Here is a 14,785-nt window from a genome sequence, read left to right on the forward strand (position 1 = left end):
AAGTATGTCAATGAAATATTGGTGTGTCTTGAGTTTTCAGAAGTTACCATGGTAACTACACCAAAGCTTCATCATGTGATGCTAAAAGTTAATGTCATCATGATGCAGTGTGATCGGTGTAAGATATGAGGGGGGACCTCCCCAAAACTGGAATTATCTCCTGGAGGGCAGGCCCCGTGTCCCACAGGCTGCCCCCGAAGGTGAGTGTTCCAGGAGCTCATCTGTATCAGTGCACCAGCTGGCGTTGTTGTGAGAGGCTGCGTTTGGCTTCAGTGAATGTTTTGTGAAGACTCTTTCAGTGCGTTGGCCCATTTCATGATGGGTGATTTACGGGCTCACCTGCCCATACCATGCTGAGTGTTCGGCCGTTTTCGACCAAACACTACCTGAGCCCCGTGCCCCACCCCCTCTGTGTACCCAGTCTTACCCAGAGCAACTTTTTTTTTGTTTCCCTGGATGAAAAAAGTCTTCAAAGGGAAACACTTTGCCAGTGTGGAAGAGGTGAAACAAAAAATGGCAGAAGCACTAAAAGGCACCCAAATGACAAGTTCAGACACTGAGCTGTGGGAGAAACGTCTCGGCAGGTGCACCACCTCCAGTGGAGAGGACTTGGGAGGCGGCTGAGGTTCAAACCTGTGAGAGTAAACACAGTTTTTTATGAGTACATTCCAGGTTTTGGGGGGTCCCCCCTTGTGTTAAGTCACTTTATGTGAGGTGTGAAATGTAGCTCTGGAAATGCCATAAAATTGTTACTCTAAGACATTTTACACTGACTGAAGATGTTTGAGTCAGGAAGACTTATTCTCATTTTCATGTACATAAGTTTAAATATCAGGAGGTGAAAGGGGAAAGTTTAAATATCAGGAGGTGAAAGGGGAAAGTGCTATGGAATAACTGACAAGGTCAGATCTTGGAGGTGACTCTGGTTTCTCTGCACTTTTCTCATACAGATTTGCTCTTAAACTTACGAGTATTGTAAAGAGTACTTTGAAATCATGTTTTGAATCTGGGAGGAACGTGACGTTCCTGTCTCAGAGCTGAAGCAGGAAATACGCGTAACTCAGCGTGGACATCTCTGGGAGTGCACGCATGCTGGTCTTTCAGAACCAAAGCCCTTAGTGTTTGCTACACTTTGTGATCAAAAAATGTTATGGAATTGGCCCTTGTTAGAGTTCAGGTGCAGACTGTTGTGCATTTCGCATTTGCGGAAGGAGAGGTTGAGCGGCAGAGCTGTAGCCGTAGCTAGGGGCGTGATGTAACATGTCGTCCTAACTGGGACACGCAGGGACTCTGTCCTCCTCGGACAAGTGGCCTAAATTGGGACTGCCCCGGGTGCGTGGGAGTAGGGTCACCCTCATGGTGGCCCAGTTCCGTGAGCCTGTTCTTCTGTATTGCAGTTACATGGTGATGTATTGTCTAATGTCGTATTAAGTAATATGACTTATATAATAAAATACTAACTTATAAATTATAATGTATAACTATTATGCACGAATATTGACATTCACGTAGTCAACCGTTTGCAAAGTATGCCTCAGGGCAGCTTTAAAGTCCGTGGGGGCGCCCGGCGAGTGGCCGGAGCCGGAGCCAGCAGTGCAAGGCGGGGGGAGCCGCTCAGCAGCGCCCAGCTGATGGCCGTGGGAGCGCCGGTCTCTGATCCGAGGGTGTGCGTGGGTGTGGCTCATGCTTCACAACCGTCAGGCGTCTCCCTGGCGTTGTCTCAGTGACGTGTGCACAGTCTCTGGTGGGAGCGTCCCAGACCACGTTTGTGATCAGGGTTGCAGTGGGCTTGGTGGACGCAACCTTCCCTGCTTAAAGCTCCCGGGACCTTCGGAGCCGGCGGCTGGGCCCACGGAGCACGCAGTGGACGCCCACATGCAGCGTGGAAGGTGGGCTGCGCCGGAGCTGCGTCCGCACAGAAGGTTAGTGCTGTGGTCCGCTCTTGAGGACCACCCTCACATCCCACCCGGGACGGGTCTCCTGCGGGCGCGGTGCACCCACCACAGGGAGCGACCTTTCACGGACAAGCGAAGTCGGCGTTCAGGAGCAAGGCTGCCGGCTTCGGGTTCAAGACGGCGGAATGGGAAGGTCCTGAGCCCGCCCCGTCTCATGCGCCAGGACTGCAACCGCGTGTAGGACAAGGGTCTCTGAGCCGCCCAGGGCCAGCAGGACAGACCTCCCACAACTACAGATGTGACGTCGAAGCCACATGGAAACGGGTAGGAGGGGCAGGGACTATGCCTGGTCAGGTCCCCCCTGCTCCCCGCCCCCTGCAGGGCTTACGTGTGGGAGGGATGTCACAGCCTCGGGGGTCAGCCCCCCCCAGCGAAGGGTCCGAGCCCAGCCTGCTTGACCTGAAGCAGGAAGTGGGGCCCCCAGAACCTCGGGCTCCGCAAACCAGCAGGGCTCCCGTCTGGGGGAGCCAAAGGGCTGCAGGACGCCCAGGCCGCGCCCTCCCTGGGCCCCCGCACAGTGAAGGCGGCGCACTGACTGATTTCAGGGCGTGCGCTGGAGGCCCGGGGGTTTCGGAACTTGCTCTCAGGTCAGAGGTGGCGGTGGGGCCATCTTTCCCCTTCCACAACCTAGCTGGTCTGACGCGGGCGGGCGCCATCCTGGACACTGTCTGTTATTCTTGGTGACACTGTCCGCCCTACGCTGCTGTTTCCCTGAGGACACACCCAGGGGAGCCCCCCCCCCCCAAGCGCTCCTTCCCTGCCACACCCCGGGGGGCGGCCTCGGTCGGCACCAGCACACAGCAGAGGCTCTGCCGCAGCGGGGCTGGGCCTTGCAGCCAGCCACATTGCAGGGTCACCCTGCGCACCAGCGAGCCCGCAGCGGTTGTGGCCCGGACTCACAGCAGCAGGCCAGGGACGAGCCTTGCCGCCAGCATGTCCTTAAAGTTGTGGTCCAGCCACAATGGGAGGCCACACCAGTCCACCTTCCGGAGCACCTGGCTCTGGTGACAGGGGGGTCACCTTCTAAATAAGGACCCCACAGCACACTTTCTAAACTTCCAAATAAGGCCACTTTTTCAAGACCAGGAGATTTAGCTGACTTACCTAATACGACACATGGAAAAAAACTGGCAAAATGAGGACAGAAAAGAGTATGTTCCAAACACACAAACGAACAAACAGGATAAAACCCCAGAAAAAGAGCTAAGTGAAACCGAGGCAGCCGTCTGCTGGAGGAAGCGTTCAGAGTGACAGTCGTAAAGATGCTCCTCTGCTCTCCAGACAAGTGGGTAGACTCAGTGAGGACTTCAACAAGGAGACCAAAACGACAGAAAAGGACCCGTCAGAACCGGAGAGTGTGACAGCTGAAACGAAACACTGGAGGGGTCCGCAGCAAGTCCGGTGACGCAGACGAGTGGACCAGCAGTCAGGGAAACAGGGCAGTGGACGTCACCCAGTCGGAAGACCAGCGAGAAAACAGAATGAAAAAGATCGAAGACAGTGTAAGGGGCCTTGGGGACACACCACGCGTGCTAACACTAGAATACAGGGCCCCAGCGGGAGAGCGAGAGACAGGGACGGACAGCCTATTTGAAGACGTAACGGCTGAAAACTCGCCCAACCTGCCAGAGTAAACACACATCCAAGTCCAGGAAGCATGGCATCCCGAACAGGGTGAACCCAAAGGGGCCCACAGCAAGGCACAGGGTGGCTAAGTCGTTTAAAGATAAATAGGGAATCTGAAAAGCACCAATAAATAAACCACTAGCTACATACAAGGGTATGCCCATAAGACTGTCAACTGACTTTTCAACAGAAACTTTGCAGGCCAGGAGGGGATGGCATGGTATATTCAACGTGATGAAAGAAAAAACCCTACAATCAAGAATGCCGTACCCAGCAAGGTTACCATTCAGAATCGAAGGAGAGATCAAGGTTTTCTCAGACAAGCCGAAGCTAAAGGAGTTCATCACCACTAAGCCAGCATTACAAGAAATGTTAAAGGGAATTCTTTAAGTGGAAAAGAAAGGGCAAAAACTAGAAATAAGAAAATATATGAAAAAATCTCCCTGGTAAAGGCAAACACATAGAAAGATGGTAGACCAACCACTTACAAAGGTGGTTTGAAAACAATGAAAATGCCAGTAAGCACATACCCGTCAATAATTACTTTACATGGAAATACACTAAGTGCTCCATTGAAAACACATAGGCTGGCTGAATGGATAAAATGAAAAAAGCAAGAGCCCTGCAGAGACGGCCTGCGAGAGACTCCAGACGGAAAGACGCGCGGACACTGAGAGCGAAAGGGCGGAAAGGTATTTCATGAAAATGGAAATGGAAAAAAGGAGAGAAAGTGGGGATCGCAGTCCTTACATCAGACGAAATAGACCTCAGAACAGAGGTCTCTAACAAGAGACAGAGGAGGACCCAGCAATTCCACTCCGGGGGCATAGCTGAAGAAACGAGACAATTCCAGAAGACACCCCCCCCCCTTCGCGCTGCAGCGCCGTGTGCAGTAGCCGGGTTACTGAAGTGCGTGCGCGCCCTCTGGAACGTTCCTCAGCTGTGAAGAAGAGTGGAATCGTGCCATTTGTGACAACCTGGCGAGACCTGGAGGGTGTCATGCCAAGTGAAATAAGCCAGAGAGAGACAAGGACGTCGTCGTTTCACTGAGGGGTGGAGTCTGAAAGACCAAAGAAGTGAACAAGCAAAACAAACTGACCCGCAGACGCAGAAAAACTGTGAACTGCCAGAGCGTGGGGCGGGGGGGCGGGGGTGGGCAGAAAGGCGAAGTGGAGTACGAGGGACAAACTTGCAGTTATAATAAGTCACGGGATGCAAAGTGCAACACGGGGAATAATCACGTCGCAGGAACTCTGTATGGCGGCAGACGGGCAGTGGACTTTTTGTGGTGATCCCTTTGAAGTATATAAATGTGAAGTCTCACTGTGTCATACACCCAAAACTCATATCATACTGTGTGTCACCTGTGCTTCAGAAGAGCTTTACATTCCAGCATAAACGTCATGCATGAGAAACGTTACCCTCAGGAAGTCCTGAAAGGGACGTGCAGAAGACTCTCTGACAATACGGCACTTTCAACACGGACCCGTCCAGCTCCTCTGCGGGTGTCGAAACACCACTCTGTCTTTGGCTGAGGAACTGGCGAAGCAGCCGGTGTGGATGCAGGCGCGTGCCGTGCAGAACACACGCCCCTGGAAGCACCGGCCGTGGCTCGTGGAGGTGAGCTGCTCCCAGCTGCGGGCACACCCGCGGGGAGCAGCAGGGGCACTGGAGCTCCTTCCACGCCCCCGGGGGCAGGTGCGCACAGGGGACCGGGCTGGCATCGCCTGGGCGGGTGTCACCTGTGCCGGCATCTCTCTGCCCCCAGGGCTTCCGCTCGTGTTCTGAGCGGGAGGCGCAGCTCCTTTCTGCTCCGTTGAGTGGGCTCACGCGGCCGTGGGGGCTGAGTGTCCCTGCCCAGGCCCTCTGTGCACATGTTAATGGTTTGGGAAGTGTGTGAAGATGTGGCTTGGGTTTCCATGACAATCGTGTGAAGTCTCTATGCCTTGCGCCTATTGAATCGAATGAGAAATCGTTCTCCTACATGTAAGAATCCTACCTTCCGAGCTAAATTAGGGTTTTTTCCGAGATAAATCTGTTTTGGAGTCATTTCACGGCTCACTGTTTTGCGTGTGTAATCTTTTGGTAGTACTTCTGCACTGTAGTTGTGCTTGTGCATCGAATTTCAGAATTGACCGGACTTGAATTTGTTTTACAGATGTCCCTTGTATTTTCAGTGGTGACCAGATTGGAATGTTAGACCCTCACCAGACCCTTTTCGGGCCGCACGAGTCCGGGCAGTGCTGGAATCTCAAAGACGACAGCAAGGAGATCAGCGAGCTCGCAGACCAGTTCGCGCCGTTCGTCGGCATGTTCGGCAGCACCAAGGACACGTTTGTCCGGGGCAGCTTCCCGGGGACGCTGTTCCGCTTCCCGCTGCGCCGGCGGCCCTCGCAGCTGAGCGGCAACCTCTACAACAAGCAGAAGGTCCTGGAGCTGTTCGAGTCGTTCCGCGCGGACGCAGACACGGTGCTGCTCTTCCTGAAGAGCGTGCAGGCCGTGTCCCTGCGCGTCCGCGAGGCCGACGGGGCCGAGAGGCTGGTGTTCAGAGTGACCGCCAGCGAGGACGAGGCCCTGGCCCGGGAGCGGCCGGCTGCGGTCGAGGCGCTGGGGGCGGCGATGAGCGACTACTGTGAGAAGATCCCGAACGACGGCGTGACCTGTGTCACGTACCACGTGAACATCGCTTTGGAGGACGCGAGCGCGCAGGACACGCGGAAGACGTCCTGGCTGGTGTGCAACAGCGTGGGCGGGCGCGGGGTTAGCAGTCACCTGGACTCTTTGGCCGACGAGCTGAAGTTCGTCCCGATCATCGGAATAGCGCTGTGTTTGTCCAGCGGGGAGGACGGAAAAGGGGCGACGTCCGACTTCTCAGGAAAGGCGTTTTGCTTTCTGCCCCTGCCGCCGGGCGAGGAGAGCAAAACCGGCCTCCCCGTCCACATCAGCGGGTTCTTCGGCCTGACGGACAACCGCAGGAGCATCAAGTGGCGAGAGCTGGACCAGTGGCGAGATCCGGCCGCCCTGTGGAATGAGCTCCTGGTGGTGAACGTGGTCCCGAAAGCCTACGCCACCCTGATCTTGGATGCCATCCGCCGCCTGGAGTCGCGCGGGGGCGCCGCCGCGCCCCTGTCGGTGGACACCGTCTACAAGCTCTGGCCGGACGCGAGCCGAGTGAGGGCGCACTGGCAGCCGGCGCTGGGGCCCCTGTTCCGCGAGCTGCTCCCGCACGCCGTGGTGCACTCCCTGGGCGGCCGCTGGGTGCGGCCGGCGCAGGCGCGCTTCTCCGACCTGGACGAGGGTTTGGAGCGCACCGGGGCGGTGTTCCGCTACCTCTGCAGCGCGGGGCAGGAGGTCGTCAAGGTGCCGGAGCACCTGGAGGAGGCCCTGCGGCTGGCCGCTGCCCCCGAGCAGCTGGTGCAGAAGGTGACGCCCGCGTGGGTGCGGCAGGTGCTGAGGAAGTGCGCGCCCCTGGGCAGCGCCCAGGAGAAGCTCCACCTGCTGGAATTCGTGCTTTCGGACCAGGCCTACAGCGAGCTGCTGGGCCTGGAGCTGCTGCCGTTGCAGAACGGAAACTTTGTCCCTTTCTCCTCATCTGTATCAGATCAAGACGTTATTTATATTTCCTCAGAAGACTATCCGAGGTATGGATCACGCTTTCAAAATGCGCATTTACGCTTAGGGACGCCCCTACCCCTGTAACACGTAGGTAGAGCCCTGTACTGTATGGTGCAGTGATCGGGGTAGAGTTTATCATAAGGAAGTCTTGTGCAGATATGTAATACTTGGTTAAAATGTGAATGGATATACTTTATAACCATAAAGTGAAAAAACATTCAGATGTTAATCAGTTAAAAAGCTATCTAGGCAGTCAGGTTTTTGGGGAAATTTTAAGAAAACAATGGTTATTAACTGCTAATAATAACGTAGTCAGATTTGCCAATTAATTATTTTATGAAATTTAATTTAAGTGGATTAAAATAGAGCATTAAGTAGTTCTTTATAACTAAGGATGCATATTGACATTTCAGAAAGTAAGATTAACTGTATTCTGAGAGATTTAGACTGTTTCTGGACTCACGTGAGGTGCATGGTGCCCTCGTGGTTTAAAGCAAAGGCGCAGTGACCTCTGGTCCGAGAGTGCCACCGTGTGATTGGCCGCGCGCCCTGGCTGGCGGAAGCGGTGTGCTCAGAGTTGTTAGAGATTGTGATTGCTGTGGTCCTTTCACCTTTTAGGTCCCTTTTCCCCGGGCTCGAAGGAAGATTTATTTTGGACAACTTGAAGCCTCACCTTCTAGCTGCTTTGAAGGAAGCTGCCCAAACCCGAGGTATTATAAGTTTTTTTTAAATTCTCACCCAAAGATACAATTTTTAGAGAGAGAGGAAAGGAGAGAGAGAGAAAGAGAAAGATCGATATAAAAGAGAAGCATCGATCAGTTGCCTCTTATATGTGCCTTGACTGGGGATCGAACCCTCAACTTTTTGGTGCGTGGACAGTGCTCCGCCAAACCAAGCTGCCCAGCTGGAGCAGTTTGTTGTTTTTATTTTTTTAATAAACCTATCTATAAACATGTAAACAATTTTTTGAGTTTTCAGTTACGTTGAACCAGTATGAACTTGCCAGTAGTTTTCCGTTTTAGACCTATTAATCAACAATTTCTTATGGTTCGGCCTAATCTAACTGTTATATTTGAAGATGTTTCAGTACTGGCTTCTGGCATCTAAAAGAATCCAAAGTTGCCTTGATATTTAAGAATCTCTCCTGTCCCAGGACCTGTCCCAACCTGTCTCACCACCAGGTGTGCGTTTATGGAAATCGTTTCTCACAGCTGCACAGGGTTTACCTTCCCTGCGTCCTCATTTCTTCCTCTGCTGGGCCCCGGTCTCCTCCCTCGTAGCGTGTGCAGCGGAGGGGGCAGCTGCTGTCTTAGGCTGCGCCGGTGAGGAGAGGAAGGGGTGGGCTTCGGGGTCTGCAGCTCCTGCCGGCCGGCCCCCAGCTCGGGTCCCCCCCGAGCCTTGCTCTGTGGCCCGTCCCAGCCCTCGGTTTTGAGCGGCCGCGCTGGGTCGCTTTGGGGGGATGCGGACAGGTGAAATGAGCTCCGCAGCCGTGTCAGGAGAGGGGCCCGAGGGGCTCAGCAAAGGGCGGGTGATCCGCACCGCGAACCCTTTGGGGAAAGACCGAGTGCTTTGGGGGGAAACCACGTGGTTGTAAGTGGGACATTCTCTTGCAGCTTTTGCTGGCATCCTTGCCCTCGTAAGACTGTTGTTGCCTGAACTTTTTCTAAGTTAGATATTGGCCTGAAAAACTCTGGATTTGCCCCACTGGCTAAGGTTATAAAGCATATTTGTTGTGATGGGTCTTTTACAGCATGCGCTATAGTCTCGTCAAAGGTAAGGACAGAAGGGAAGCTCTAGTAACTGCACATCTCAGTTCACTGAAGTATATGCGAAAGGGATGGGCCTGGGTGGGGGGGGTGGGCAAACAAGGGCGGAGCCAAAGTGAGACTGAAGGGAAGTGAATACGCCAGCTGTCTGCCACTGTGAGGTCACAGCCGTGACCTTGGTGGCAATTGCCACCTTCAGAGCAGCCTTTCTGGGAGTCCGACCCTGCCATGGTTTGCTCCAAAGTTTTAGAAATTTTTGCTTTTCAAACTCGTTTTTATATTCTGGTACAAAAGCTTTACACAGAAATGAAATGTGCCTACAGAAAAGTATACATATCATGAATGCAAGCTTAATGAAGCGTGGTAAAGCAAAATCACCTACATCAAAGCCAGAAGTTTGCCAACACCCAGCAACCCCTCTCGTGCCTCTGTCGGTCCCGCCCACTCAGGGCCACCGTGGTGGTCCCGAGTCTCCCAGCATCGAGGAGTTCAGCTGGTCGTTGTGTTCCCCACACGAGGGGTCACGCAGGGCGGGTGAACCCTTGCGTCTGTGCCTTTCCCCACTGCGGTTCCCGAGACCACCAGCCTTGGTGCGTGGGCGTGCGGGTCTTCCCTCTCTCATCGCTATGGCATTCGTCGTGTGACGGGTCCCCTTCTTCCGAAGAGAATGTTTTTGTCGATGGGCAGTAGTTTCTGAGGTGGACATGGGTTTAGAAATCAGCCAAAAGTTACCCAGAACCAAATCAGGCTCACAAAATAATACTGCTTTTACTCAAAAAATTGTGAGCACCCTGTGGCATGGGGCGTGGCCACACCTTGCTTCTCCAGCCTTAGGTGGCCGGGGCACCTGTTGTGTCCTTGGGGTGAGTTTGAATGTATGTGTTAGCTCAGGTCGTGTGACCCCGTCACGGAGCGAGTCTTCCCACTCTGTCTGTCTTCGTGCCTTCTTCCCCTTTGGGCTCCGATTCGCGATTTGGGGATCACACCATACGCACCACGTTTCGTCTCTGGTTCCTGGTCAATTTTCTTCGATTTTCTTCAGACCATTACACCAGATGGGGTGTCCTCACTGTTTTTCGTGCGCTGCCCGTGGTGTGTGGCCTGGGTCTTCCAGAACTTGCCTTCGTGGTCACTCATTTTTGGCTCAATTTAAATGTTCAGCTACCGTCCTTAACGACCGTTCATAGGCCTCATCAGTGTTTTTATTGGGCTATAATCGGGTGATGAGCATCTTTCTTCCTGTTTTTATACCATTAGTTCCAGGCAAAAATTATTGTCACAAAAGGTTTTAATGTTGTGGGAGCACTATGATGTAGGGGCTGATGGGTACCCCTAAAATGACCCCTGGCTCCCCTCGGAGTCAGTGAAGAGAGGCTATCCACGGCGCGTGCCCCCTTGCGGCCGGCCCATTGTCTGCGCCTCCCTGCGCGGCCCTCTGCTGTTGCCCCGTGCACTGCAGTGCTCGCGCAGCCTCGGGGGAGCCCAGCCCTGTGTGAGCCTGTCCCCACCGTGGAGCTCAGGGCCTGCTCCAAGGGGGCGCTCGGTAATTATTTTTAACCCAAATGAAAGTTTTCTATATCTGTATTTTTGTACAAGCTGTTCCTTTTGCTTAGAGCACTCTCTTTCCATTCTCCACCTCGCCTTGCCGACTTCCGTCCATCTTCCCACGCTCGGCCCTCTCCGTCCCTCCCTCCGGACCGAGGCTTCCCCTCTGTGCCTCCCGCCCCCTCTCGTGCCGCTGCCCGCAGGTCTGCAGCCGGTGCTGCAGGTTCGCGCCAGGAGCCCGGCGCGCAGCCCCCTGCTCCTCTTCCCCTGATCCCCATCCTGCTTCCGCTGTGCCAGGCTGCACAGTCCTGAGAGCGCGGTCTGTCCTTTTACCGCATCCCCTGTGTCTGCTGATGGGCTCAGTTCACACGTTAGTGCTTCCGTGTGATGGCACCAGGGGGCCAGGGGACACGGTGAAAAGGCAGATCTCTGGTATGGTGCCTGTGGTTTAGTATTTCTTTTTCTTCTTCTTTTTAAAGGATTTATTTTTAGAGAGAGGGGGAGGGAGGGAGAGAGAGAGAGAGAGAGAGAGAGAAACATCAATGTGTGATTGCCTCTCGAGCTCCCCCTACTGGGGACCTGGCCCACAACCCAGGCGTGTACGGCGACTGGGAATCGAACCAGAGACTCTTTGGTTTGGGGGCTGGCAATCAATCCACTGAGCCACACCAGCTAGGGCTTGGTATTTATTTGCCAAATAAGTATCTTCCGTCATCTGTTCTTCACAGTCGAGACATAACAGGGCCTATTGTATCTTCCTCATTGGGGAGACGGAGACGGTGCAGCTGCGAGAGCCTGAGGGGCTTGAATGGCTTGCCTGTGCCGCAGAGTTGGAACGGTGATGCTGGCTTGTCCGTTCCTGTTTCCGGGGCTGCATGATCTCCGTGTGGAGTTACTTGAGCAGAGGGCGACCGTCCGGAGTCGGGCAGTGGTTAGGGGAGCAGGCGATGGGCTTCGGAGGACGTGAGTGGAGAGGAAGCAGCCCAGGCAGACAGGTGGTAGGAGCGCCTGGTAGGCGGCGCCGAGGCGCTGTGCGCATTGGAGACTCCCTGCGTGTCTGTTACACAGGGCCTCCTGCCTGCCTCTGTCTCGTGGCCAGAGGCTCCTCAGGGGGCATCCGCCGGACCCTGCACGCATCGGGCCCCGAGCTGGGTGGGGATGGGGCGACGACGAAGCACCGGAGGGAGCCCAGAGCGAGTGGGCACAGTGACGGCAGGGACTCTGTCGTTCAGCAGGGCTGGTCCTCCTGCGGGTTCTGAGTGGAGTCGGTGCAGGCGTGGGGGAGAGGCCGGTCAGGGCCCTTGCAGATGCGCCGACACGGCTTCTGTCTCAAACGTTCAGGGGAAAGCTACGAGCTTCACGTCTGGAGGGCAGGCGTGTTCACATCACCCGCTTTGACACAACTCTGTGAGATTTGCAGTGCTCTTCACGGAGGCGACGGCGCCTTCTGTATGCACGTAGAATCTTTGGGAAAGGTTGTGTCTTGGGTGCCAGCCTCAGGTGTGTGGATCGGCAAACGGCCTCCCAAAGATTCCGGTGTGAGATCTGCGCCGTGGGGGTCACTGTTCCAGGGCACCGCCTTCCCTGCTGCTTGTCACGCACGGGCCGGGTTCAGGACCACCGCCTGCCCCTCCACCCCGCCTCGTCCTCGTCTGGGCGACCTTCCTCTCCCGCTGGTTAACGAGGCACAGCACCGCTGGGGTTGGCTTTGTGAAATATTACCTTCCCACTTTCCGTGTGAAAACCTTCCATCCGTCTAGAGGACCAGCGGACACTCGTGGAGCGGCCCTTTGACGAGTGTGGTGTTGGTGGTCTCCAGAGGCGCGCGGTGGCGCACCACACGCCCTCTCTTTCCTGCGAAGCCAGAGGCGGTGGAGTCACCGCAGGCGTACCGCGGGGGGATGGCCCAAACCCTGTAAAGTCCGGCGTCTGCCTTTCCTTCCTGCCCAGAGCATCTCAGTATCTGGTGGCGGCGGCGGCGGCCTGGCCAGGAGCCCGCTGGGAGCTCACGGGACGGCTTCCTTTCTGCTGTGCAGGTGTGGCTCACGCGTCCGAAGTACACGTGCCGGCCCTCTCTGCTCGCTTTCTAGTCCGAGATGCCGCTTCTGTGTAGTTTGGCTTCAGTTTGCATCGAAATGCCTCTTTAAATCTTAATTGTGTAATCTGCTATGTTTGAAGTTTTGTTTATAGCTTTTCTTTTACATAATGATGCAACGAGACAAATGGTGTTAAACAACACAGTGTTACTTAAAGATACAGAGTAATTCCTGCAGCTGTCCTGTGGAAATTGTGACAATTCTGCCTTTTTCTAAGAGAAGATTTCGTTTCATTCCAGCACAGCAGCTTCTCTGGGGATACTCAGGTACGGTGCCCGACTAACGTTGGCGTGTGGCCTGGTGTTTTCATCCGTGTGGCTCTTTGAGTCCTGTTTTCCACTCACCCGAGTAGCTGGAAACTGTGTCGACAGTTGTTTCTAGTGGGAATAGCTATTAAAGGAGAGAGGAAACCCTACTGACGCGGGTGCGCGGGTGAGCGCTGCGCGCACCGCTCTGACCGGCTCGGAGACCCGCCTCCCAGGACACGCGGTCCCGGCGGAGGAATCTGCGGGACCCGCATTGCGGCCTGTGGCCTTTGGTGGGGCCGTGCGGGAGCGAACACCCCCCCCCCCGCCCCCGCTGCATGGCCCCCGCAGACACGAGGTTCTCAGTGAGAGCGTCGTGGGTGGCAGTCGGTTCTGGGTGTGTGGGGGAGGGGACCAGGACAGCGGCCAGCCGGCCGCGTTGGGAACGGCCGGCTGATGGTTCCCGCGGTGCCTTCTCGCGCGCAGGCCCTTCTGTTGGCTTTTTTTTTTTAAATAGAAAGGGTTTGACCTGACTTGTATAACTTTCCCTCGGGGAAAATGAGAGGGGACGAGATTTGCTCTACAGGAAATTTTGGTAAAGGGTACTTTGGGGGTCAACCTACCCTGTGAAGCAGGCTGCACCTGTATTAAAGGTGGTTGAGAAGCAGAGCCCTTCTTGTTGCACTGATGATCCACAGAAACGTTCCGTCTGTGTTCTAGCTTATGTTCCAAGTGGCTTGGCGTTATTGCACCCTATTGTTATTACCTATCTGAAGCCTGAATTAATATACCTTCTGTCGAGGTGCAGTCGAAGGGGAAAACAGAACCTCCTGGGAGTGGGCTGCAGAGGCCCCGCCCCAGGGCCCCGGTTGTGGGCGAGGACCCCGCCCCCCCACTCCGGTCCCCGGCGCTGCTGCGTCTCCCACTCCTGTTCGGGGCGAAAACGAGGGAGGCACCGCAGTGCCCGCGCTGGTGGACTGAGGCGAGTCGGCCCCCGGGCCTGGCGTGAGCCACCTCGGGTGCCCCGTCCACAGTGGAGTGGACGTCCGCACCGGGCCACTCGACTGGCGCGGGGCCGGGGGACATCCCGGTGGGCAGGCGGGCTTTCCCGTCCTTCCTTGGGTCTGTTTCTTCCCCCTTCTCCCTTTTTGTTTCTTCGGAGGTGTGACTGACGTCCTATCCACCCCTTAACTGGACCTCCACTTGCACACACACGTGTTTACGGGGAGGTTTGGCGGCCCGTCCACGGTGGGGCACTTTCTGCAGGGGGACAGCGTGGAAACTGCCGCCGTGCTCGCGGCCGCGGGTCTCGGGGCGACCCGGGAGTGGCGGTCCGCTGTGGTCAGCCGCAGGCAGTGAATGACGGCAGCGAGGGGCAGAGTTTCCGGCCAGGCCCATTCTGGAGTAGACTGTAGTACCCCATCGCCATCCACGCTGAGAATCCTTGTCCGGGCCGGTGCTGAACACGCAGGTGCAGACCAGCGCGCGCAGCAAGGAGCGGTGCGGCCCCCCAGGGGCCCCTGTGCGCGGTGCTGTTACTGTGAACCCGTCTGCAGTGAAGCAAAAGCTCCTTAGAATCGGAGTTATTTCCAAATCAAGTAATCATTTAATAATCATTCGGAAAACAGCTGTCCGTCTGTGGGAACCCTTTCAGTACTATGTATACAGTTACCTACTTTCTACAGTGCTCGTCATGGTAAAGGCCAGGCCACAAAAACGCGAGTCGTGTATCACGGTGCTGCTATGCATCATTTTGCTGGTACTGTTAGGGGAGATTGACGATTTCAGTGACTGTCTAAACCAGGACATAAAGACTGTTTTCTGTGTTACCATTTACGATGGAGGGTTAAAAGCTCTATCCAGGCTCACCTACAGAATAAGAGACAGAGCGAGGACGTCAGGCCGAGCCGACATGGGCGCGTAGGACCGTGCGTCTC

The 14,785-nt window shown here is 55.3% G+C and overlaps 1 protein-coding gene across 3 annotated transcripts in view; it reads left to right on the forward strand.

Annotated features, from left to right (window-relative positions):
* The window catches only part of SACS (sacsin molecular chaperone), a 72,990-nt gene that overhangs the window by 44,069 nt on the left and 14,136 nt on the right, over window positions 1-14,785 (forward strand). For 2 of the 3 annotated variants that reach the window (XM_045838970.1, XM_045838971.1), the window contains 3 exons: window positions 5,740-7,222; window positions 7,815-7,906; window positions 12,843-12,869. In XM_045838970.1, coding sequence (XP_045694926.1) covers window positions 5,740-7,222; window positions 7,815-7,906; window positions 12,843-12,869 — 1,602 coding nt within the window. The remainder of the gene's footprint in view (window positions 1-5,739; window positions 7,223-7,814; window positions 7,907-12,842; window positions 12,870-14,785) is intronic. The other variant, XM_045838972.1, reaches the window with a different exon arrangement.

Source organism: Phyllostomus hastatus, unplaced genomic scaffold (assembly GCF_019186645.2).
Source record: "Phyllostomus hastatus isolate PE091 unplaced genomic scaffold, TTU_PhHast_1.1 phas_contig_29, whole genome shotgun sequence".
Lineage (NCBI taxonomy): Eukaryota > Metazoa > Chordata > Mammalia > Chiroptera > Phyllostomidae > Phyllostomus > Phyllostomus hastatus.